The sequence below is a fragment of the Erinaceus europaeus genome, chromosome 4 (genome assembly GCF_950295315.1).
Source record: "Erinaceus europaeus chromosome 4, mEriEur2.1, whole genome shotgun sequence".
NCBI lineage: Eukaryota > Metazoa > Chordata > Mammalia > Eulipotyphla > Erinaceidae > Erinaceus > Erinaceus europaeus.
In genome coordinates this window covers 100,493,621-100,517,424 of record NC_080165.1, presented here as the reverse complement: position 1 = coordinate 100,517,424, position 23,804 = coordinate 100,493,621, and the positions used below count along the sequence as shown (strand labels likewise).

At 44.7% G+C, this 23,804-nt stretch overlaps 2 protein-coding genes across 27 annotated transcripts in view; both read right to left on the bottom strand.

Annotated features, from left to right (window-relative positions):
* Window positions 1-1,724: 1,724 nt before the first annotated feature.
* ING4 (inhibitor of growth family member 4) lies at window positions 1,725-17,968 on the bottom strand. Of its 9 annotated transcripts, none has more exons than XM_060190174.1 (9): window positions 17,836-17,944; window positions 7,500-7,616; window positions 6,270-6,341; window positions 4,073-4,239; window positions 3,803-3,917; window positions 3,532-3,640; window positions 2,881-3,028; window positions 2,487-2,548; window positions 1,725-2,379 (listed from the first exon to the last, which is right to left on the bottom strand). In XM_060190174.1, the coding sequence occupies exons 1-9, from the start codon at window positions 17,870-17,872 to the stop codon at window positions 2,340-2,342; spliced, it is 867 nt and encodes a 288-aa protein (XP_060046157.1). In that variant the 5' UTR covers window positions 17,873-17,944; the 3' UTR covers window positions 1,725-2,339. The 9 variants fall into 9 exon arrangements, with proteins under 9 accessions (XP_060046157.1, XP_060046158.1, XP_060046159.1 ...); XM_060190175.1 differs by having other exon boundaries at window positions 3,532-3,637; XM_060190176.1 differs by having other exon boundaries at window positions 3,812-3,917.
* A 2,240-nt stretch (window positions 17,969-20,208) lies between these two features.
* The window catches only part of ZNF384 (zinc finger protein 384), a 29,572-nt gene continuing 25,976 nt past the window's right edge, over window positions 20,209-23,804 (bottom strand). For all 18 annotated transcript variants that reach the window (XM_060190156.1, XM_060190161.1, XM_060190155.1 and 15 more), the window contains 2 exons: window positions 22,819-22,977; window positions 20,209-21,806 (listed from right to left, as the gene is read on the bottom strand). In XM_060190156.1, the coding sequence (XP_060046139.1) occupies window positions 21,429-21,806; window positions 22,819-22,977 (537 nt within the window). In that variant the 3' untranslated portion in view covers window positions 20,209-21,428. The remainder of the gene's footprint in view (window positions 21,807-22,818; window positions 22,978-23,804) is intronic.

Sequence of the window (23,804 nt, the reverse complement as noted above, 5' to 3'; positions counted from 1 at the left end):
GAATGTAAAACATTAATTCCCCAATAAAGAAATAAAAAAATAATAAATCTAAAAAAATCTTGTCTTTAGGGGGTCGGGCACTGGATTAAGCACATATAGTACCAAGCCCAAGGATCCAAGTTAGAACATCCCCACCACCACCACCACCTGTGGGAGAGAAGTCATTTCACAAGTGGTGAAGCAAGTGTGCAGGCTATTCCTAGCCAATAAAATGGGAAAAAAATGGCTGCCAGGAACAGTGGATTTGTAGTGCTGGCACCAAGCCCCAGAGATAACCCTGGAGGTAAGGAAAAAAAAGTTTTTATCCTAAATAAATTCATACCTGACACTGAGGTCTCAGGTTCAATCCCCAGCATTACCATAAGCTAGAACTGAGCAGTGCTCTGGTCTCTATCTGTGTAGTTCTCATAAAATAAAATAAAATAAAATAAAATGTTGAAATAAATGAGTCAGGAGCTGGGTGGTGGTACACTGGGTAGACCACACATGTTACCATGAACACAGACCTGGGTTCAAGCCGCCCAGTCCCTATTGCAGGGGGCAAACAGCACAAGCAGCAAAGCAGTGTTGCAGGGTCTCTCCTCTATCCAAGAAATAGGTGTGAGGAGAGACCACTGGGATGGGGGAGTGTGTACAGGCACCAGACCTCAACCCAATAATCTTGGTGGAAAAACACACAAAAAACAACAGCAAAAGCAAAACCCCACAAGTCAAAAGTGAAACAAGCAGGGTTCAGGTGGGGAGAAATTCAGATATAAGTCTCAGCCTCAGAAAGTGACTTATTTCCAGGTAGCAGGTGAGCAAGATATTCCCCAAATATTTTTTTACTGGGGCTGGGCAGTGGTGCACTTGGAAGAGTGCACAGGTCACCATACTCAAGGATCTGGATTCAAACCCCTAGTCCCCATTTGCAGCGAGGAATCTTCACAAGTGGTGAAGCAGTGCTACAGGTGGCTCTGTCTCATTACCTATCTCCACTTCCCTCTGTCCTGTAAAAAAAAAAAAAAAAAAAAAAAAAATATATATATATATATATATATGTTTCAAATGAGAAATCAAACTTATCTACTATAAAAGTACATATATAGTGGGGTCTGGGAGGTGGCACAGTGGATAAAGCATCGGACTCTCAAGCATGAGGTCCTGAGTTCAATCCCCGGAAGCACATGAACCAGGATGATGCCTGGTTCTTTCTCTTTCCTCCTATGTTTCTCATTAATAAAATCTTTCTTAAAAAGTATATAGAGTACAAATATACATTTATTGAAAGTTAAGTGAGATGTACAAATTTAAAAGTTTTGGGCACGGTCCAGGAGATGGCACAGTTGTAGTGTATGACTGTGTAAGGTCCCGAGTTTGAGTTTGATCTCTGACCCTGCATATGCCAGAGTGATGCTCCGGTTCTCTCTTTAGCTAATACATCTTTAAAAAGAAAGAGAGAGAGAGAGAGAGAGAGAGAGAGAGAGAAAGAAAGAAAGAAAGGAAGGAAGGAAGGAAGCCTTAGAAACTCCTAATCTGAAGCACATGCTTGTCCCCTCCCCAGCTCCCTCAAGTTGAAAAGTTGTGGACTGCAGTGTTGAGGTTCTACCTCTGGTTCCATGACTTTCCCTACTTGTGCTGTGTCATCCTCTTGCCTCATATCTAGTCCACAGGATGCAAAAAAAAAAAGGCTTAGTGCATGTAGTGTGTAGTGAAACGGTGTCTCTAGAATAAACACAACAGGCCAACATGTAGAACTTTTATTCACCTACCCAAAGTCTTTTACAGGTGAGTTATCTGCAATGCACTTTGCCCCCTCTCCCACTCACAAAGTCAGAATGAATCCTTTTGGCACAGAGGAGGGGGCAGGTGCCCATTTAGGGTTAAAGTCAAGATGACCCAGGAGAGACCCCATCATGAAAAAAGCAGGGACAGAATGAAGAATGTTTATCACACCATAGTGCCCAAGAGGGAAGAAACCAGGGCTGGCAGAGCGCCCCCATGCTACTGCCCCAGTCCTTAAATACAAAGCAAGGGGAGTGAGGAGGACCATCCCTTAGAAATACAGCACCAACCTCAGCATGGAGGCAAAAGGACAGTGGGCAAGACCACTTCACTCTGAAGGGCTGGGCTGGGTGAGAACACACACCATTAGTGGCTGTGGCACCCCTTCTCCCCTATACATCAGGGTTTGGACGCAGCCTCAGCACCAGGAATGGGGGTGAGGGGTGGTGAAGGGATGACCACACTGTGCCATCCATTTCTCCCTGAACCCCTGGCCCCAGCACAGGTATTCCTCTCCCTACTAGCCCAGGTCGGGGGATGGAGAAGGAACTGTATTTGGATCCCAGGCCCTTTATCTATTTCTTCTTCCGCTCTTGGGAGCAGCGTGGGCAAAACCTGAAAAGGAATGGGATAGGAGAGATGAGGCAACAATGAATGAAAAGGAGGATGCCCTCTTCCATTATCTCTAGGGCAGGCCTTCCTACCAAAAGCTTCTCACTCACCATTTCCCCCGGGGCTTGGTCGTCAGCCCCACACAGGCAAAGTGGAACCACTCAATGGAACACTGGAGAAGAAAGAAGCAGAAGTCACAGGTCAGAGTGGAACAGAGGAAAGAAAAGCAGCCCTCCTCCCACCTGGATTTCTGAGGTGTGCTGCTTTATCCTGATCCCTCTGAAGAACTCTTGGAAGTCTCAAGGCAACTAAACTCCACTCAACCCCATCATGAAATGCCAAGAGAATCATTTTTCCTTCTTTGTAGTCACACCCTAGTCCCTAGTCACACCCTTCACGCTCCCCAGGAGCTGCCCACCCCTACACACACACACACACACACACACACACACACACACACACACACACACACACACACTTCTCTCTAGGGATGATGGTCCTCACATCAGGGTTGTCACAGCCAATCATCTCTCCATAGGAGACCTGGTGACAAAGGCAATAGGTGGGTTCGTTGGGGTCCACAGGCATATCCAATACATCAGAGGGGTGGACACTGCCAAAGGTCACTGAGGGCATCCCATACTCAGGACTTCTGCATGCCAAGAGGAAGAGAGAGTGTCATCTGCAGGAAGGGAAGCCAGCGCTTAAGGAGGAGAATGCAGTTGGGAAAGGGATTTGTGGCTTTTCCCCTCCTGCCAGCAGGCACCAAAAAGGGAAAGTGAGGAGGCACTGACACAAAAGAGCAGAGCACTAAGGGGACCTGCGGGTGGCAGCAGGGGCTTTAAGAGAAGACTGTCTTGGGGTCTGGCAGCGGTGCACCTGGTTAAGCACACACGCCACCATGAGGCCCTGCTGCCCACCTGCGGGGGGGGGGGGGGGCACTTCACAAGTGGTAAAGCAGGTGTGCAGGTGTCTCTGCCTCACTATCTCCCACCACCCCTTCAGTTTCCTATCAAATAGAAAAAAAGGGGGAAAAAATGGCCGCTGGGAGCAGTGATTCATAGTGCCAGCACTGAGCCCCAGCAATAACTCTGGTGATGGTGGTAATAACAATAATAGACTGTACTTTGGTGAAATTCTCCCTGATGCACTCACGAGCGCACAAGTTTCAACTTCTTCTGGGCAGCCTTGGGGGCATCTTCATCTGAGTTTTTCCCCTTGGAGCGAGCACGGGCAGCTTTCTTCTCCTTTTGAGTCCGGCCTTCTAGGAAAAATGGGGAAAGCCGGAAGGCAAGCAGACAGAAAGATGGATTAAGTCCTCCTCCTCACCCCTCTTTCCAACCTGGCCCCCTCTAAGCTCAAGAGCTAGCTGGCTTTTTCCACTGACTCCTTACCCTGCCTCTCACAGCCCCGCCCGCCTCCTCACTCTTTTTGCCTTTGCTGGAAGAGCTGTCATAGTCACTTGACTCAATCTGTTTCTCCTTCAGATCAGCCTCAAAACGGGCCAGGTCTGTGTCCAATCGTCGAATGTGTTTGTCTACCTGGGTGGGAAGGAAGGAAATGAGAGGTAGAAAATTGACTCCAGCATGATCAAACAGGCTAAGGCAGGGGAGATTCTACGGTTCTCCCACACCCACCCAGGATCTAGAGCCTCTAGGGTTAGGTGGGAGGGAAGGAGCAGTGAGGAGGGCCATACCATCTCATAGGTCTGCATGGCGAGCTGCACCTTGTCATCCCCAAACTCCTTGCACTTGCCATAGGCCTCCTGGATCTGTTTGAGAAGGGCCAGTTTCTCCTCGGAGCTCAGGCTGCGGGCACTGCTCATGTACTCAGTAGCCAACTTGTCAATTTCAGCTTTCAGGTCTACAGCAGAGACAAGCCTGGTCACAGTGACCCCTAAATGACTCGATGCACACTTCTTCCTCCTCCTACTCCTCAGCCCTTTTCCCCTGACCATCATGACCTTCACACACACACACACGCACACGCACACGCACACGCACACACACACACATAGACACAAATGTACTGAAATTGTCATAGGTACTGTGCCATGCACTCAGGCAATGCAACATACCAACTAGATTTGTTTCAAAGGTGCCAGGAGATGCTGGAAACATTGCTAGGACAGTGGGAACTGAAATTATTGAAATGTAACCAGGACGCCTTCTCACATTGCACTGACAGGTAATCTATTTTTGTGGATGCTGGAATATGCTTCCTGGCAGGGCTTGCTGTGTCTTGAACCCTGCATATTGTCTCCAAAGTCATTTAGTATTTACTATTATTATTTTTATTTATTTATTTATTTATTTATTCCCTTTTGCTGCCCTTGTTTTATTGTTGTAGTTATTATTGTTGTCATCGTTGTTGGACAGGACAGAGAGAAATGGAGAGAGGAGGGGAAGACTGAGAGGGGGAGAGAAAGACAGACACCTAAAAAAAATAAAAATAAAAAAAGAAAGACAGACACCTGCAGACCTGCTTCACCGCCTGTGAAGTGACTCCCCTGCAGGTGGGGAGCCAGGGCTCGAACCGGGATCCTTCTGTAGGTTCTTGCGCTTTGCGCCACGTGCGCTTAACCTGCTGTGCTACCGCCCGACTCCCTATTATTATTTTTACCAGAGCACTGCTCAGCTCTAGCTTATGGTGGTGCAGGGGATTGAACCTGGGACTTTGGAGCCTCAGGCATGAGAGTCTGTTTGCATAACCATTATGCTATCTACCCCCACCCTCATTTAGTATCTTTGTCACAAAAGCATTTCACAATATCTCCAAGTGCTACAAACAGAGTGGGGATATCTGCTGGGTTGCTGGCACCCAGGACGGTACATTCTTATCTCATTACTTACAACTAGGCCCTAGTCCATTCATGCAGTACTGCCTACCCTGTTTTATTTATCATCTCCAACTTGCTTATATTTTCTATCATTAAAAAAATTCTGTTGAGCTACATTCTGTAGAAAGCAAAATGGCTTTCAGCACTTAGCAGGTAGTTGTGGGGGTCTACATTCAGGATTTTAGATGATCTTCACTTCTTCACAAGTAAACTTACTGAGAAGAATTTAAGTCACAGCTCTTAGTATTCTTATTACATCCTGGAAGGTAAGACCTATATATCCTTCAGCAGGCAGGGGGGAGAGTTCCAGTAGATACCTTTAACCTTGATGTGACCAAACTGACTACTGCAGTATAGCCTCGGGCTTCCAACTGAAGGCCTTAATGCAGTCACACTGCAATGTCCAAAGAAGCCACAGATGGTATCTACTGCTTCTGTAAGGGTGAAGAGACAGTAGAAATCCTGATATTTACTGATGCTTCTTTTCTTTAAAGAACTTCTCAATCAGCAAAGTTCCTGTCTGGCAATGAGTTGTAATCTAAAGCCAAGGTGTGTTTTGTGTGTGTGTGAATAATATTAACAATGCAGTAAAGTAGAAACACTACCTTCCCCCCAAGTTCTAAGAAAACTAGAACTTATCCATGGACTCAACATGGAAAACAGAAATTATTTTAGATCTGACTTTAACTTTTTGATCTCTTCTTGAGGAAGACATAAAAAATAATCACTTCTGGTTGTACTGTTAAATGGGAAACTGGGGAATGTTATGCATGTACAACCTATTGTATTTACTGTTGAATGTAAAACATTAATTCCCCAATAAAGAAATAAATTTTTAAAAAATCACTTCTGGATTCTTCAGGCATGGCTACAATGCTTCATTTGTTATGGAAAAGCTGACAGAAATTCTGATCACTTACTCGCCTAAGAAATGCAGGAGAGTAAGAAAGAAGCCACATTTCTCCAGATGAGGCCAGATGATATAGCAATACCCAACAAAAAGAAATGATAGCACTTGCTCATCAGAGACATACACTCTTTACGCTGTACATACCCTCAGTTCTCTGGTCCAGGTCCCTCATGAGCTGGAAGTTTCTTTGCAGTTCAAAGGGCAGGTTTTCAATACCTAGAGAGAAGAGGATGAACTGAGATCATTGAGCTTCATGGGTCTAATGGCTGATTTTTTTAGTGTGCGGTGTGAAGTCTTGCACATACATGACTCCACTGCTCTTGAACTGAGTTTTCCTTTTTTTTTTTTTCCTCCCCACCACGGTTATTTCTAGGGTTCTGCTCCTGGGGGAACTTTATTACTGTGTTTTGATAGAGGATGAGAGACCAAGAAAAGAGAGACACCATAGCACCACTGGTGACATTTCCCATGGGTAAGTGGTTATTGGGAGCTAGAACCCAGGTGCTTCCCGTAGTAAAGTGTGCTCTCTGGTAGGTGAGCTATCTCCTGGGTCCATCCTTTTTACTTTAAATAGTGAGTCATAAAGTCTGGGAGCTAGTGCAGTGGATACAGTGTTGGACTCTCATGCATGATGCTCCAAGTTCGATCCCTGGCAGCACATGTACCACAGTGAAGTCTGGTTCTTATTCTCTTTCCTCCTATGTGTCTCATTAATAAATAAAATATCGAAGAGAGAGAGAGAGGGAGAGAGAGAGAGAGAAAAGAGAGACATCATAGTACCACTCCACCATTCATGAAGCATCCCCTGGTGCCACTGGTGGTGCTCCCATGTGGTGCCAGGACTCAAGTCTAGGTCCTTGAACATAGTAAGGTATATGCTCTATCAGGGGAGCTTCCTTTGGTAGCTGACCCCCACCCTACCCTATACTTATTTTATTTCATATGAGGTAGAGTTTTATCATGAGAGAGAGAGAGAGAGAGAGAAAAGTAGAAACATCACTCTACACATGCTCAGGGATTGAACCAGGAGCCTCAGGCATATAACTCCACATCTTCAAGCTGAGCTATTTCCCTGAATACTCTTTATGACTTACTTTATTATTACTCTATTGTATTTTATTTTTCACCGGGACATAGCTCAGCTCTGATTTAAGGTGATGTTGGGGATTAAACCTGGGACCTCAGAGCCTCAGACATGAAAGGCTTATTGCATAACCATTATGCTGTCTTCCCAGCCCTCCTACAGTTAACTTTATTTATATTTTTAATACCTATAGTTGACTTTATAGTTGCAAAATAGGACTCAATTTTCCCTCCTTTAAAAATACTATTTTTATAAATTTGTTTTATTTTTATTTTCTAATTTTTTCCTACCAGGGTCATCGCTGGGGGTCAGTGCCTCTACAACAACTCCAGCGTTCCTGGTAACCATTTTTCGTTTCTTTTTTTCTTCTTCTTCTTCTTCTTTTTTGTTTTGATAGAGGGTGTGGGCTAGGGAGACAGCATAATGGTTATGTAAAAGGACTTTCATGTCTGAGACACCAGAAGTCCCAGGCTGAATCCCCAGCACCACCATAAGCCAGAGCCTAGCAGTGTTCTGGTTAAAAAAAAAAAAAAAAATCAATAAATAATACCAAAACACACTAAGAATTTTTTAATAGCAGGTGAGAGAGGGCGAGAGATACCTGCAGCACAGCTCTACCTGCAGTTTCCCTCCTGCAGGAGGGGACTTGAAACTGGGTCCTTATGTGTGGTTAATGTATGCGCTCTACTGGGCAAGCCACTGTCCAGTCCCTCCTATTTATTTATTTACATTTATTTTATGAGAGCAAGACCAGAACATCACTTTAGTATACATATCGGGGCCTTAGGCATGAAAGTCCTACAGTCTGCTGAGTCCAGCCTCCTGGGCTGCTAGTATTAATATTCCCTCCTTTGAATCACTGGCCTCCTTTCCTTTCTTTCGAAAGAGAGAGAGAGAGAAAGGGAGGGAAGGGGAAATAGTACTGAATCTTTCTTTAATGGGGTGAGAGCTGGGCTCAAACCTGGTTGCACACATAACAGAACAACATGTCCTACTATTGGCCTCCTGTCAGCACTCATCACTCCTTCCTCAGAGAAGGATATATCCACCTCACTCCATGACTAACTGCACCCAAGCTGCAGGTTTCCCCACCTTTTGGTTTAGTGAGCTTATCTACAAATCAGTCCTTCACTTTCTTTTCTTTCTCCTCCTCCTCTTCCTCTCCATTCAGTTGTCATGACTTTTAAAAAATATTTATTTATTCATTCCCTTTTGTTGCCCTTGTTGTTTTATTATTGCAGTTACTACTGTTATTGATATCATTGTTGTTGGATAGGACAGAGAGAAATGGAGAGAGAAAGACAGAGAGGGGGAGAGAAAGACAGACACCTGCAGACCTGCTTCACAGCCTGTGAAGCGAGTCCCCTGCAGGTGGGGAGGTGGGGAGTGGGGGCTCGAACCAGGATCCTTATGCTGGACCTTGCACTTTGCACTGCTGTGCTGCTGCCTGACTCCCTAAGTCATGACTTTTTTTTTTTTTTTTTAACCAGAGCACTGTTCAGTTCTGGCTTATGGTGGTGCGGGGGATTGAACCTGGGATTTTGGAGCTTCAGGCATGAGTTCTGTTTGCATAACCATTATGCTATCTACCCTCCACCCAGTCATGACTTTTTATCTCTCTCTCCACCATCTCTCTCTCCACTTACTGCTGGGCTCAATGCCAGAACAACAAATCCACAGCTCCCAGCAGCCATTTCTTTCTTTCTTTCTTTTCTTCTCTTTCTTCTTTATTTGACAGAGGAGAGAAGAAGAGAGACAAGAGATAAATTTTTAGTACTTGCTTCACTATGTGTGGAACTTTTCCCTTTGCAGGTGGTGAGCAGGAGCTTGAACCCGGGTCCTTGCACACAGTAATATATGTGCTTAACTGGGTATACCAGCATCCGGCCCATTTTTCTAAGCAAAAATGTGTCATGACTTTTCCCACAACCCAATATTTATTTTCTTTTTTGCCACCAGGGTATTGCTGGGGTTTAGTGCCTGCATGATGAGTCCACCAATTGCTAAGGCCATTCTTCCCCTACCCTTTTTTTTTTCTTGTTTTCTTTTTATTTTATTGTCTTTATTGAATAGAGACAGTCAGAAAGTGAGAGGGCAGAGGGAGATAGAGAGGAAGAGAGAAAAAGAGACACCTTCAGCCCTGCTTCACTGCTCATGAAGCTTCTTCCCCCCTTCAGGTGACCAAGGACTCAAACCTGAGTCCCTGCGCATTGTAACATGTGCACCATCGCTGTCCCTGCCCCCCACTAAACGCGGTGTTTGTAGGGCTGGATGGTGGCACATTGGGTAAAGTGCACAAATGCCCTGGGTTCATGCTCCTGGTCCCCAACTGCTTCATTAAGTGGTGAAGCAGTGCTGCAGGTGTGTCTCTTTCTCTCCCTCTCTCCCACTTTCCTCTCAAAATCTATCTTAAAAAAAAAAAATGGCTACAGGGAGTGGTGGATTCATAGTGTAGGCACCAAACCCCAGTGATAACCCTGGTGGCAATAAAAACAAACACACACCTTTTATTTATTTATTTATCTCCGCCCACTCTCTCTCTCTCTCTCCCTCCCTCCCTCCTCTCTAAACACCTTTTTTAAAGAGGTTCATGGGAATGACCCTAGGGCCTCACACATGTGATACTGCTGAGCAGCCTCCTGGACAGGGAGACACACACTACATATATATATATATATATATATATATATATATATATATATACACACATATACACACATATACACACATACATATATATCTCCAAGCCCTATAGTACTACATGGGAATATATGTCTGTGTGTGTGTGTGTGTGCGCGCGTGCATGTGTTGGAAAATTCATAACATTTCTCTATGCAAAAAATGTGTCATGACTTTTCCAACAACTCAGCAAATACTTAGGGATAAGGCAGGCAAGCCCCTAAATCGCTATCCCAGCACGCACAGGGTCCCCTATGCTCCTCTCCATGGTGCTCCCCCGAGGAGCCTGAAGGAGAACCCGGGGCCTCACACACAACAACACGTGTATTTTACTTACTGAGCCAGCTCCTGGCCTTCCCTTTACTTTTCTAGATCTGCCTCCAAGTTCCTTGTCCTTGCCTTGAACTTATAAATACTCTCCGCAATTCTCCATCACACACCTCTAAATGTTCTCCTTTAGTATCCAGTTGTTTTTATTTTTTGTTTTCTTTTTCCACTGGGGCCTCCTGCCTGGGTGATTCCACTGCTTTCAACAGCCTTTTGCCCCTCCCTTAAGATTTCAGACAGAGGAAGAAAGGAATTGAGACTGATAGAGAGAGACAGGCAGACAGACAAAAGGAGACACCATAGCACTGTTCCTCCCTCCTGAAACTCCCCCTTGGTGCTGTGTTCAGTGGGCTCAGATAAGGCTCTGGGTTTGAACCTGGGTCTTCTCATGGTAAAAAGTGCACTCAATTGGGCTCTGGAATGCTTTTTAAAAATTCAAAATATTGTGATCAACAGTTCACTTGGGTAGTGAGCCTGCTTAGCCATTCACACAACCTAGGTTTAAGCCCTGCCCGATCACACTGGGGGAGGCTTCAACACTGTGCTGTCTTCCCTTCTTGCTGTCTCTCTATCTAGAAATAGGCCTGGAGCAGTGACGTCCCAGTGTGTGGGTTGGGGGGGGGTTGGCAGACCAGGAAGTGGCACCATGGCTGGAGCTTTGGCCTTATGAACATAAGGTCCTGAGTTTTTTTTTTTCTTTTTTCTTTTTTGGGGAATTAATGTTTTACATTCAACAGTAAATACAATAGGTCCTGAGTTTAATCCCTGGCATCGTATGTGCCAGAATAATGCTGTTTCTCTCTCCTCTCTTTATCACTAATAAGAAAAAAAATTAAAGTGAATAGATTTTATTTAAATTTTATTTTTTAATACTTATTTATTCCCTTTTGTTGCCCTTGTTGTTTTTATTGTTGCTGTTGTTATTGATGTTGTTGTCGTGTGTCGTCGTTCGATAGGACAGAGAGAAATGGAGAGAGGAGGGGAACACAGAGAGGGGGAGAGAAAGACAGACACCTGTAGACCTGCTTCATAGCCAGTGAAGCGACTCCCCTGCAGGTGGGGAGCCGGGGGCTCAAACCAGGATCCTTACACTGGTCCTTGCACTTTCCACCACCTGCTCTTAACCTGCTGCGCTACCACCTGACTCCCTGATTTCAATTTATTTGTTTATATTTTCTTTTTTTTGCCTCTAGGGTTATTGCTGAGGCTCGGTGCCAGCAGTACAAATCCACTGCTCCTGGAGGCTATTTTTCCCATTTTGTTGCCCTTGTGGTTGTTACTGTTATTATAGCTGTTGTTGGATAGGACAGAGAGAAATCAAGAGAGGAGAGGAAAACAGAGAAGAGGAGAGAAAGACAGATATCTGCAGACCTGCTCCACTGCCTGTGAAGCGACTCCCCTGCAGGTGGGGAGCCGGGGGCTCTAACCCAGATCCTTACACCAGTCCTTGTGCTTTGCATCACATGAACTTAACACACTGTGCCACACTGAACTTCTCTGTTCCAGTCTCTTGGAAACAGAGCTGGCAGTCAGCTGAGGTAAAGAACAAACACCTCATCACAGACCCCTGCAAGCGTCAACCCGGCTTTGACCTAGCACGTTATGATTGGGTCCTCCTCAATCACTATCGAACAGGCGCCGCTATGTTCCATCGCTGGGGAGCCAGAGACGACCCGAACTGCCCCTGTGGCTCCAGACAGACTATGACCCACATAGTCAACGACTGCCACCTCTCCAGATTCAAAGGAGGTCTCGAAACTTTCCATCAGGCTCAACCTGACGCTGTTGACTGGCTACGGAAGGAGGGCAAACGCTAGAAGAAGAAGAATGCACTGTGCTACAGCCCACGGCTGGCCCCCTGATCTCTGGTTCTTACCCTCCCTGTCCTATTATTCTTCATGAATAAATAAAATCTTGGGAGAGAGACCAGTAGCACTGTCCCACTGCTTATGAAGTTTGCCCCCCCCCCCCCAGCAAGTAGGGACCAGGAGCCTGAACCCAGATCCTTATGCATAGTAATATGTGTGCTCAACCAGGTGCACCATTGTTAATCCAGAGCAGTGAAGCTAAAACAGCAAACATTGTGGGCCAGTGGATAGCTCATTGGGTAGAATATGCACATTACCATGAACAAGATGGGTTCAAGTCCTATAGCGCTACATGGGAATACCATGAGCAGCACCAAAGGAGCTTCATGGATGGGATGTTTCTCCTCTCTCCAATCTCTCTCTCTTTCTGTGTTTAAAGAATGAAATAATTGGCCTGGGGTGGCTATTCAGTGGTGATACTGCACATGTGAAAGGTCCTGGGTTCATTCTCTGACTCTATATAGAAAAGAAATTAATAAAGTGCAAATTGTGTGTGTGTGTGTGTGTGTGTGTGTGTGTGTATGTGTTGGATTAGTTCAGTGGTAGAACAGGGATGCATTGGATCGACCTTCTCGTGGTGCATCCCGTGAGTACCCATTTATTGGGGAAACTGACGATCCTTCCTAGCCGACTGAATCCACATGGATCCCAGTCACTTTCAAAGCCAGCAACAAGCAGACATCAGGCTCAACCTGACGCTGTTGACTGGCTACGGAAGAAGGGCAAACGCTAGAAGAAGAAGTGGTAGAACACATGCCTTGTACACATAAGGCACTGGGTTCAATCCCCTATCCACATGAAAGCAACAAAGATAAATAAACAGAACCCCATGGATGGGGAAAGAGTGCTTTGTGATGGTTTTATCATTAAAATAAATAAATAAATAAATAAATAAATGGACTGGTAGACAGCTACCTGGGAGAGTGCATACTTTTACTACGCTGAGGACCCAGGTTCAAGCCCACAGCCAACATACGGTAGCACCATAGAAAAGGGGAAGCTTCAGAGCTATGGAAAAGAGCAGTGCTGTGAGGAGGGGGTGTCCTTTCCCTCTCTGTCTCTCACCCTTTATCTGAAAAAGAAAAAAAAGAAAAGAAAAATAGGTCATCAGAAGCAGTGGAACTGTATAGGCATTAAGCCCCAGCAAAGCCCTATTGACAAAAATAAATTATATAGTGGTCCGGGAGGTGGCACAGTGGATAAAGCATTGGATCCTCAACCATGAGGTCCTGAGTTTGATCCCCGGCACCACATGTACCAGAGTGATGTCTGGTTCTTTCTCTCCTCCTTTCTTTCTCATGAAATAAATAAATAAATTCTTTAAAAATAAATAAGTAAATAATATATACATATATACAGAGAGAGACAGAGAAGAAGAAGGAGGGGGAGGAGGGGAGAGAGAAGGGAGAAGGGTGGCTGGGGAAATAGACTCACAGACAAAGCACCAGACTTGCACTCATGAGGTTGTTCCTGGTTTGATTTCTGGTGATACATGTTCCAGAATGGTGCTCTGGCCGGCCTGTCTCTCCCTGCTATGTGAAACTCTATGTAATAAATCTTTTTTTAAAAAATCAAATACAGTGGTATGGGGGATGGTGCCGTGGATAAGGCAGTAGGCTCTCAAGCATAAGGTCCTGAGTTCAATGCCCAGTATTACATAAACCAGAGTGATGCTCTGCTTCTCTCTCTCATAAATCTTTTATAAAAATCAAGTAAAAATGAAAATCTAATCAAGTTATTCTCCAGCTTAAAACCCTGGAGTAGTTTCCTATCGTGTTAGTCCTAGGCCTAGTGTATACTTTTCTGATCTTTGTTAAGACAGCCTGACCCAGTGTCAGTGCCCTCAGGCTCTCTCCCACCCCCCCACCCCGCCCCCCATCAGAGCGGCCTTCTTTAAGGGCTTTGAACTTGCCCATGTGCTTCCTGTTACCCAGCTTCCCACATACTCTCTTCTGCAGTGCACTGCCCACTCTTCCTCACCTCACCTCCGCCATTAATTCTTTATTCCTTTTTTTTTTTTTTTTTACCAGAGCACTGCTCAGCTCTGGCTTATGGCAGTGTGGGGGATTGAACCTGGGACTTGACAGCCTCAGGCATGAAAGTCTCTGCATAACCTTATGCTATACCCCCACCCCCTCTTCCACAACTCTTGTACCACTGAAGTCCTTCCTTTTTTTTTTTTTTGTCACCAGTGTTACTGCTGAGGCCAGCACTATGAATCCACCACTCCAGATGTACATTTCTTCCGCTTTTTTTCACTCTTTCTATTTTTTGTTGTTGTTATTAGATAGAACAGACAGAAATTAAGAGGATGGGGAGACAGAGAGAAGGAGAAAAAGATACCTGGGGTGGGGATAAATAGCAAAATGGTTATGCAAACAGACTCTCATGACTGAGGTTCCAAAGTCCCAGGTTCAATCTCCTGAATTCATAACCCAGAGCTGAGCAGTGCTCTGGTAAAAAAACAAAAACAAACAAACAAAACAAAACACACACACACAAAACACCTGCAGGCAAGACTATGTAGGTGGGGAGCAGGGGCTCAAACACAGCTCTTTGTGTTTGGTAATAATATGTGTGCTTAATTGGGTATGCCACTGCCTAGCCCGCATAAATTCTTTCCTTTTCATCATAATATAGCCCCACCCACCACAGATTCCAACAAGTTCCTAGATTCTGTTAACAAGTTATTTCCACATTTTCTTTTGTTTCTTTTATTTATTTATTTATTTATTTATTTTTCCTGTTTCCTCCATGGTTATTGCTGGGGCTTAGTGCCTGCACTAGGAATCCACTGCTCCTGGAGGCTATTTTTTTCCCCTTTTGTTGCCCTGGTTGTTTATCGTTGTTGTTATTAGTACTGTTGTTATTGTTGTTGGATAGGACAGAGAGAAATCAAGAGAGGAGGGGAAGACAGAGAAGGGGAGAGAAAGACACCTGTAGACCTGCTTCACTGCTTGACTAGCAACCCCCCTGCAGGTGGGGAGTTGGGGGCTTGAACCAGGATCCTTACTCAGGTCCTTGCTCTTTGGATCATGTGCGCTTAACCCGTTGTGTTACTGCCCGGCCCCCTTTCTTTTAGTTTTTATTTAACTATTTTCATTCCAGAGCACTACTCAGCTCTGGCTTATGATATGTGGGGGATTGAACCTGGGACCTCATAGCCTCAAGCATGAAAGTCTTTTGCATAATCACTGTTATCTCCCTAGCAGACAAGTTATTCTATCTATACTTTTTTCCACACTTGTCTGACTATAATAAAATAATAATGTAACTAGTTATTTCATAACTAGAACAATGACTTGTTATTTTCACTTTTCATTTTTTGCCACCAAGGTTATAGCTGGGGACTGGGGCCTGCACATCAAATCCTCTGCTTCTGGTAGCTATTTTTTCTTTTTTTTTTTTTTCTGCCCTTTCTTATTTATTTAATGCCACCAGGGTTATCACTGGGGCTCAGTGCCAGCACTACAGATCCACTGCTCTCAGTGACCATTTCTTTTTTTTTTTTTTTTTCCCTACTTTGATAGGACAGAGACATTGAGAGGGTAGGGGGAGACAGGGAGATATCTAAAGCACTGCTTCAGCACTCCTGTAGTAAACCCCCTGCAGGTGGGGAATGGGGGCTTGAAACCATGTCCTTGTGAATGGTAATATGTGCACTTTTCCAGGTGCATCACCACCTCTCCCCCTTTCTTTCTTATTAGATAAGAAAGAAATTTAGAAGGAGAGAGGGAGATAGTTTGAGACACCTGCAGACCTGCTTTACTGCTCATGAAACTTTCCCCCTGCAGGTGGGGAGGGGAGGCTTTAACCCAGGTCCCAGAGCATGGTAATATATGTGCTCAACCAGGCACACCAATGCTCAGCCCCTAAGGTTGACTTGTATATCAAACCTCCTCCATAAGTACTTAGACAGATGCATGAATATTTAAGTCTTCTACAGGACAGAAACAACTTTTCTGATTCCTCATTCAGAAATAACTCCAAACTTTTATAAAATGGCTCCACTGCTTTCACCTATAACCTCAGATCTGCCACCATTAGGTTACCAAAATTAAGTCACCAACAATTTACCAAATGAAATTATGTTACTTGTCCTATTCTAGGAAATTTGCTGGAATTGGTTCCATTTCTCCTTCCAACTAACTTTCTTTCTCTTAGGATTCCAAATCACCTCCTATATTTTCTAGTAATTCCAACAATGCTCCCTTAGCCTAGTCCTTAAGTATTAATGTTCTCTTGAGATCATCCTTTAGTTTGCTTATTTTACTTGCTTTTCCTGAATGATCTCATTAATTCTCATGGATACAATGACCATTTCTATGCTTAAGTCAAAACTAAATTAAATATTCAACTTACTATTGATATTCCTATCTTGATGTTTTGTTGACCTTGTCTCAAGTAGAAAATCAGGACCATAGATTCTCCTTTCTCTCTCAACTACTCTCTCAGTCCTATCACATGTGTCTCCTGAATACTTTTGTCTCTCCCTGAAATCAGGTACCCATCTCTGATGATCTGGACTATTATCAACAATCATTTTCCCTGCTGTCAATGTGATTATGCATATCATGATAAATGATTATACTCCAATTTATTATATGCCAGTTATTCTTCATAAATATCTCTTAAACATCTGTTGGTTTCTAACTACCCAATGTGAAAAATTCTTATTGTCTTCAAAAACCTACACAATTAAGTCCTGCTTTGTTCTCCACTCAATTTCTGATCTCCTGTCTTAGTTCTATTTATCATATGCTCTGACTCCACTTTTCCCTCACTTTGTCAACAACCCACCATAACATCTTTGTTGATACTTTCCCGCGACCTGCAACTTCCCCTTCTCTCTTCCACATGGGAAAATACTCAACCATCAAGAAATCTATTCAAACACCACAATCTTGGTAAAGCTTAACCTATACCACCAAGTAACTAGCTTCTCTTTCTCCACTGTTACCAACTGTCCTTTTAATGTATTTCTATTATTTCACTGACCACAATGTTTCCTATTTATTAGCTTAATTAGTTCCCTATGAGATTATGAACACATGAAGGCTGAGGTCGTGTCTTAGTAATTTTTGTACACCCCCTCCCCAGTATCTGTCATTATATCTGACACACTGTAGGACCTCGGTAAATGAATGAATGAATGACTGCCAACACTAAGACAAAAGTAAGCGCATGGGGTGACAGGCTTTGTGAAGGGGTGGGTCACACAAATGCCACAGACACTGACACCAGATTTCCACTTGATGGGAATTGGATCTTTACTCCAACAGGAGAGGCTTTCCAGTTCATCATCTGTTAGTAGCCGCTCACAGTCCCCCAGCCCCAAAAGAAGTCGCTTCTGAGAAAGAACTGAGAGGGAGCCGCGAGCAGGTCTTTGTCGCTGCTCCAAATGGCAGTGGTTGATAGATTAAAACGACCGACTCTGAAGGATCAGAGGCTTAATAAGTGCTGAGGGTGGAGTCCCTGAAAATGGGGACAGAAGATATATCGCCGATGATGCCCATTTAGACCAAGAGACAACCCTGAAGCCCACCGCGCAGCCCCTCCCTTGTCTACACCCAAAGAGAGGCCTCGGCCCTACTGCCCCGCCCCCTCTTCACAGTCTCGAAGATTTTCTCTCATGGAACCCGTTTACAGTTGTGACCTTGTCACCACCAGGACTTCGGGGTCACAGATGGCCTCAGCCCTGATCCCCCCACCACTCTATGGCCCCTGACCCCCTCCTCCAGCCTGCTCTTACTGTCCAGATAATGTTCCAAATACATGCCCGCAGCCATCTTGAAGCAAAACAAAGCAACTTCCGCTCCGCCCCGGAAGTGACTGAACGAGACCGGCGCTGAAGCTATACTCCGTAAGCTAGGATTTTTCCGTCCTTATGGAAGAACTTCCGCCCTTAGAGTACCAGACGAACACATCCGCCCGACGTTGAAACTTTTCATTTTGCGTAGGAGCCAGATCCGCCAGTAATGAGGCACCTTCAGGCGCAGAACTGCTTCCGCCCTTACTGAGGCCCAGGGACGCGACCGAGGCAGACATGACGTCACCGCGGACGCCATTTTGCATTCTCGAGCAAACTTTTTTCCCTCCAAAACCGGGTCGTGCGGTAAAAAGGGGAGATAGAATCTCAGCTATTGTATTTATGACTACATTTCATAAATACCATTGCCAGCAAATGCAGAATCTCTTTCTTTTGCGGAATTTGAAGACAAGAGCAGGTCCCAGATGAATTAAGCCTTTCTCCAAGTTTGTCTCCAGGGTTATGGGGGTGGGGGGGAGAGGCGCTCAGTGCCTGCACTATGTATGAATCCACTGCTCCTGGAGGCTATTCTTCCCATTATGTTGTCATTATTGTTATTGCTATTGTTGGATAGGACAGAGAACTCGGGAGAGGAGCGGAAACAGAGAGGGGGAAGAGAAACACCCACAGACCTGCATCACCACCTGTGAAGTGACCCCCCCCCCTGCAGGTGGGGAGCACGAGGCTTGAACTGGAATCCTTGCAATTCGCACCATATGTGCTTAACCCGCTGTGCTACCGCCTGACCCCCAATAGCTAGTTTAAGGAAGCCGGGAAAAACTTAAACCCTTATTTCTGTTCACACGCATGAACATCTCCCCAAAATTATTTTAACATAAAGTTTTCATTATTTATAAGCACTAATTATAAATACAAAGAATCACACAATAAAATTCTAATTCTCCACATCTTTTGTTAGGATTCCTGTCCTTTTACACTCGAATACATTCTCACATATAAAACGACATGCAGTAAGAAGTACCTTGCCCTCTTGTTTTTATTCGAGTATGTGATGTTAGCACCACAGTTTTGAAAGGACAGGGGCTTGGAGCTGTCACCACTGGACCAATTGAATGCCTGCCTTCACCCTAGAAAACTAAGGTACAATAGGAAAGCCTTTTTTCACGAGGATGTAAAGCAATCTGGTGTATGACAGGATGCTACTACAGCAGAGAAACATAACTCAAAGTTGATAACCTAATAGAGGCGTTAGATGTTTTCTTGGAGATAGGATGCCATCTCTCAAATATTCTTACCACTAATGTCAGAGAGCAGGTTTTGTTGAAACATTTTAAGCCACACAATTTGGATCAAATATGTGAAGGATATGGTGAAAATCCCAGGCTTACTAGTGAGCAAGTGTTTTAAAAAACAAGAGAAAAAAAAAAAAAGTAAAACAATAGAATCCAGATGAGTTGGTTATAATTTAAGTGTCATGCCACCTGAATGAGCAATTCAATCTGTGTCTATGCTTTTCTCCATAAATACTGAATAAGCAAATGTGAATGTATTCTGAAAGCAGATTCTGATTATTACCTAGCAAAAGGTGACATACTTGGTCAGATGATACATTCACGAGTGGCACACTATTTTCAATACCTGCCTGCACAAGCCCTGGATTGAGTGAACATTACTTGACTATAAACACTAAGTAATGACAGTCCCACAGAGGACAACCAGTAAGTTATCTCATGTGAGAGCGTGGTCACAACCTTCTCAGTGCTTAAAAAAAGGTTTTTAATATTCTAAAAGGCATCTGGAGGTGGTCTAGTCCAATCGTTTCATTAATGGCTGAAGAAGTATCTCTGCCAATACTGGCTAGTTACTGTTAGAGCCAGGGCTGAAGTTCACATTTCCTGACCACATGCTACAACTCAGCTCTGTAACCTTCCTGAGTGGCTTTTCAGCCTAGATTGCAGTCTCCACTACTGGAAACCTTGGCTGTAGGTGCCACAGGACAATGAAGTACATGTACATCAATGCCTACTAATACTTGCAGAAGTATATGTCTATTCTAGAGGCCCTGTTTCTATTTCTTTGAGAGCTGAGCAATTTTGTTAACACACAAAGCCTTGCGTATTTAGTTAATGCAGGCCCCCAAGACAGAATTTGTATGTAGAAATGCCCATAAACCAAAATTTCATTCCAGAAACATTAACAGTTGTACCATTCTATGGCATGGGGTACACACATGGAGCCTCTTCATGCAGCATTCGTCTTTCACATACACACACTAGTGTAAAACCTTGACCTGTCCTCGAACATTTCCCAATAGTTTTCTTTCCATGCTCACATCAGCAGCTCCACTGCCTCTGATCTGTTCACATGAATTTATTTCTATACAAGGTTCTAAAAACACCCCTTGGGTTGTACATAAGTTTTTCTTTTCTTTTTCCTTCATTTTAAATTGCTTTATAACAACTGGTTTCCTGAAATTTTTTTTTTGTCTTTTTCTCTTTTCTCTGAAATCTGCCATGATTAAAAAAAAAAAAAAGTAAAATGCCATTGGCCAGAAGACAAGGTGAATAAAAACATAAAAGGACAAAAATAAACATCAAATATGAAAATCCTTAGATAATGCATTTATAAACACAGAAATGGTTACAACAAAGATGGCCGTGATGAGTGGGTATATATATATTTATATATATATATATATATATATTTATATATAAATTCATGTCCGGCAACAGACCGTGGCACCTGGGGAGCTAAGTCCAGTCTTTGTGTTTGCCCTGAACTCTCCCTTCTTTACAACACCCCTTGTCCTAGGGTTTCATACAGATCAGAAAGCTCCCCTAGCTCCTTCAGTTTTGGGGTGGGATAAGTAGGAGTAAAGGGGCTTGGTTGGCAAAGAAGAGGAGAGGCTCCAAGTGAAACCACAACCCACACTTCTAAATTGCCCTAGATTATTCTGAGGATCTCTGGCCCCTTAGGGACCATGTCAGCCCTTGCCCTCTTAAAAATAAAGGGGGGTTGTGCCCCCACCACCCTTCATCTCCTTTCAGCATTAGATCGAAACAAATGAGACCATTAACAGGTAGGTAATTAGCTTCCGGGGATTGGGACAGGTGATAAACCTGTTCTTTCACAGGCATGAACAGAAGGCAGGTTGTATTTGGGACCCTTTCTCTTAGCTATGTGGGAGGGCCAGCCTCTAGTCTTCTATCAGCCCCCAACTTTGAGGATTATGAGGGTAAGGAGAGGGTAAGTGCCCACACTGGAAAAGTCTCTATGAGGTCATAGCAAATCCCTCCCCTGAGCACCAACCCTCAATTTTTAAGCTATGCTTGGGAGGGAAGCTGCTGGATAATGCTGCCAGCTCAGTACTCCTTTGCCAATCAGTAGGGCTGATGTTCCTTTTGAAGAGGAGTTGAAAGTAAGGATGGTATCCTGTGAAGGCAGGCTGTGCCTGGCCCAGGAGGTGGAGTCAAGGCCTGTTAAGGAAGAGGAGGACTTTTCCCACTAAGAGGAGTTGGAGAAAGAAGGGACCAGAACTTCTTTCTCCTTTCCCAGTGGGAAATATCACAGGTGTCTTATGAGCTGGCCAGGTGCTCCACCTGGATGGTGCTGGTGGTGACAGTGAGGCAGATGTCCTTATGATGTTCCGCCGTCTTATAGGGGGTCAGGTCAAAGGAACACTGAGGTGGAGGGTTGGGATTGCTGTCCCCGCCACCCCCACCCTGGGGTGCTGCCCCAGGGGACTGGAAGTGCGGTGGTTGTGGCTGCTGCTGCTGCTGTTGTTGTGATGCCTGAGAGGCTTGGGCTTGGGCTTGGGCTTGGGCTTGGGCCTGGGCCTGAGCCTGAGCCTGGGCCTGGGCCTGGGCCACCGCTGCTGCTGCTGCTGCCGCCTGCACTTGTTGCTGGAGATCAGGAGGGTTGTGTTTGCGCATATGTTTCATAAGGTATGTTTCCTGAAGGAGATGGTAAAAAAAAATATGAGGGATTAAAAAAGAAAAGAGCAAAGAGGTTACTACTCTTACTTCAATTTAAACAGATCAAATCTATAGAGAGATATCAGTGAGCAACCAGTGAATCCTCCCTAGGAGACACGTTTAGCGGTCACTAGTGGGGAAAAAGACGAGTGCCTTTAGATCCACTGTAGACATTCAACTGGCATGAGGAGAGCTGCTCTTATTAAAAATCTAGCATTACAAGAAAACCAAAACAAACTCTGGCACTAAGTCAGAACACTATGCTTGCTTTATCCACTATGCCCCCTCCCATGTTGCATCAAGATGTCATTTTCTCAAAGATCTTTGAATGGAACAACTCTAGCACCCTTTTTTCTGCAGTTTAATGGCAAACATCTAACCAAAATACCCTCACCTCAAACTTCAAGCTCTTTTTACTCTGCCTTGTGTTTAAGTAAAATTAAATTAACAATCATTGTTCAACAATCTCCATAAGCTTAAGGGGTGAGGTATCCCCTAAATTCCTCATCTATAGTTTTATTCAATTTCTGTTTCCTTTACTGAGAAAGTTGGAGCAGGAGCAGGGAAGGTAGTGAACTCAGTACACAGGTCTTTAGCCAGAAAGATGGGATGAGTGGATTATACCCGTTTTTTTTTTTTTGGGAGGGGGGGCCCTCCAGAGTTATTGCTAGGGCTTGGTGCCTGCAGTGTTGCTATGGCCATTTTATCAATTTTTTTTTTTGGGGGGGTAGGACAGAGAAATTGAGAGAGGAGGAAAAGAAAGGGAGAGAGATAGAAACCTGTGGACCTGGTTCACTGCTTGTGAAATGACAACCCTCCCCCGCTGTCCCCGCAGGTGGGGAGCTGGGAGCTCAAACTGGGATCCTTGCCTGGGACCTTGTGCTTTGCTGTACTATGTGCACTTAATCATGTGCGCCGTCACTCAGCCCCGGGGATTATATCCTTATAGGCCTATAAACAGTGGAGGAAAGAGAAGGTACAGAGCACTCACCGACGTATATGCCCGACTACAGATAGTGCAGGTGTACACCTTGGCGTGCTTCACTGTATGTGTAGATAGGTGCACCTCCAGTGAGGCCGAATCTGTGTACGCCCGATGACAGTTGTGGCACTTGAAGGGTTTATCTTTGTTGTGCTGTCGCCTGTGGGACTGTGAAAAGTGGGAGGAATCAGAAGTAGATTGGATTCTTCCCTCCTACCTCCCTAGCCCTGATGGAAAGCCCTGAGCTGGGTGTCAGGCTGTCCATGCTCTCTTTCCATCTGGAGACAGTAGTGATGAATTCAAATGAAATTTCAGGAGACAGAGGCTGAGGGAAGAAGCGTATCTCCTGTAGCACACAGCAAGACCCTGCAAGCTAGAAAAGACAGCTAAGCCTGGTCCCACAAATCCAGTTAATCTCAAAAGTGAAGCATGGAGCTTCCTAGTGAACATCAAGACGTTTTTTCAGGAGTTCTATGAGGTCAAAGCTATTTGCCTTCTCACTCTCATTCTCTCATGCTTCTACAAAGATTATCAGATATGGGATAGCACAAATAACTGAGAATCTGGCTGTCTTCTAGTAAGACACTCCTGAAGACAGGTATGTGTATGCACACATGCAGAAACATGAAAACGATGCCTGCCACACTGAATTTCTTTCTTCATTGATTCATGGGTGTCGGGCAGTAGCTCAGCGGGTTAAGCGCACATGGTGTAAAGCGCAAGGACCGGCGTAAGGATACTGGGTCGAGACCCCGGTTCCCCACTTGCAGGGAGATCACTTCACACGTGGTGAAGCAGGTCTGCAGGTGTCTCTCTTTCTCTTTCCCGTCTTCCCCTCCTCTCCATTTCTCTCTGTCCTAACAATGACCACATCAATAACTACAACAATAAAAAACAAGGGCAGGGGGTCGGGCGGTAGTGTAGCGGGTTATGTGCCAAGTGCAAGGACCAGCAAAAGGATCCCGGTTCAAGTCCCCGGATCCACACCTGCAGGG

What these genes read in the sequence shown, in the direction of transcription:
- ING4 (XM_060190174.1), bottom strand. Translation starts at nt 17,872, where the DNA reads ATGGCTGCGGGCATGTATTTGGAACATTATCTGGACA. An exon ending in GACCCCCAGCGATGACCCTG is followed by an intron (nt 6,342 to 7,499) that starts GTAGGAAAAAAT and finishes TCTTCTCTCTAG; the next exon opens with GTATTGAAAACCTGCCCTTT. An exon ending in CCTGGACCAGAGAACTGAGG is followed by an intron (nt 4,240 to 6,269) that starts GTATGTACAGCG and finishes TCTCTGCTGTAG; the next exon opens with ACCTGAAAGCTGAAATTGAC.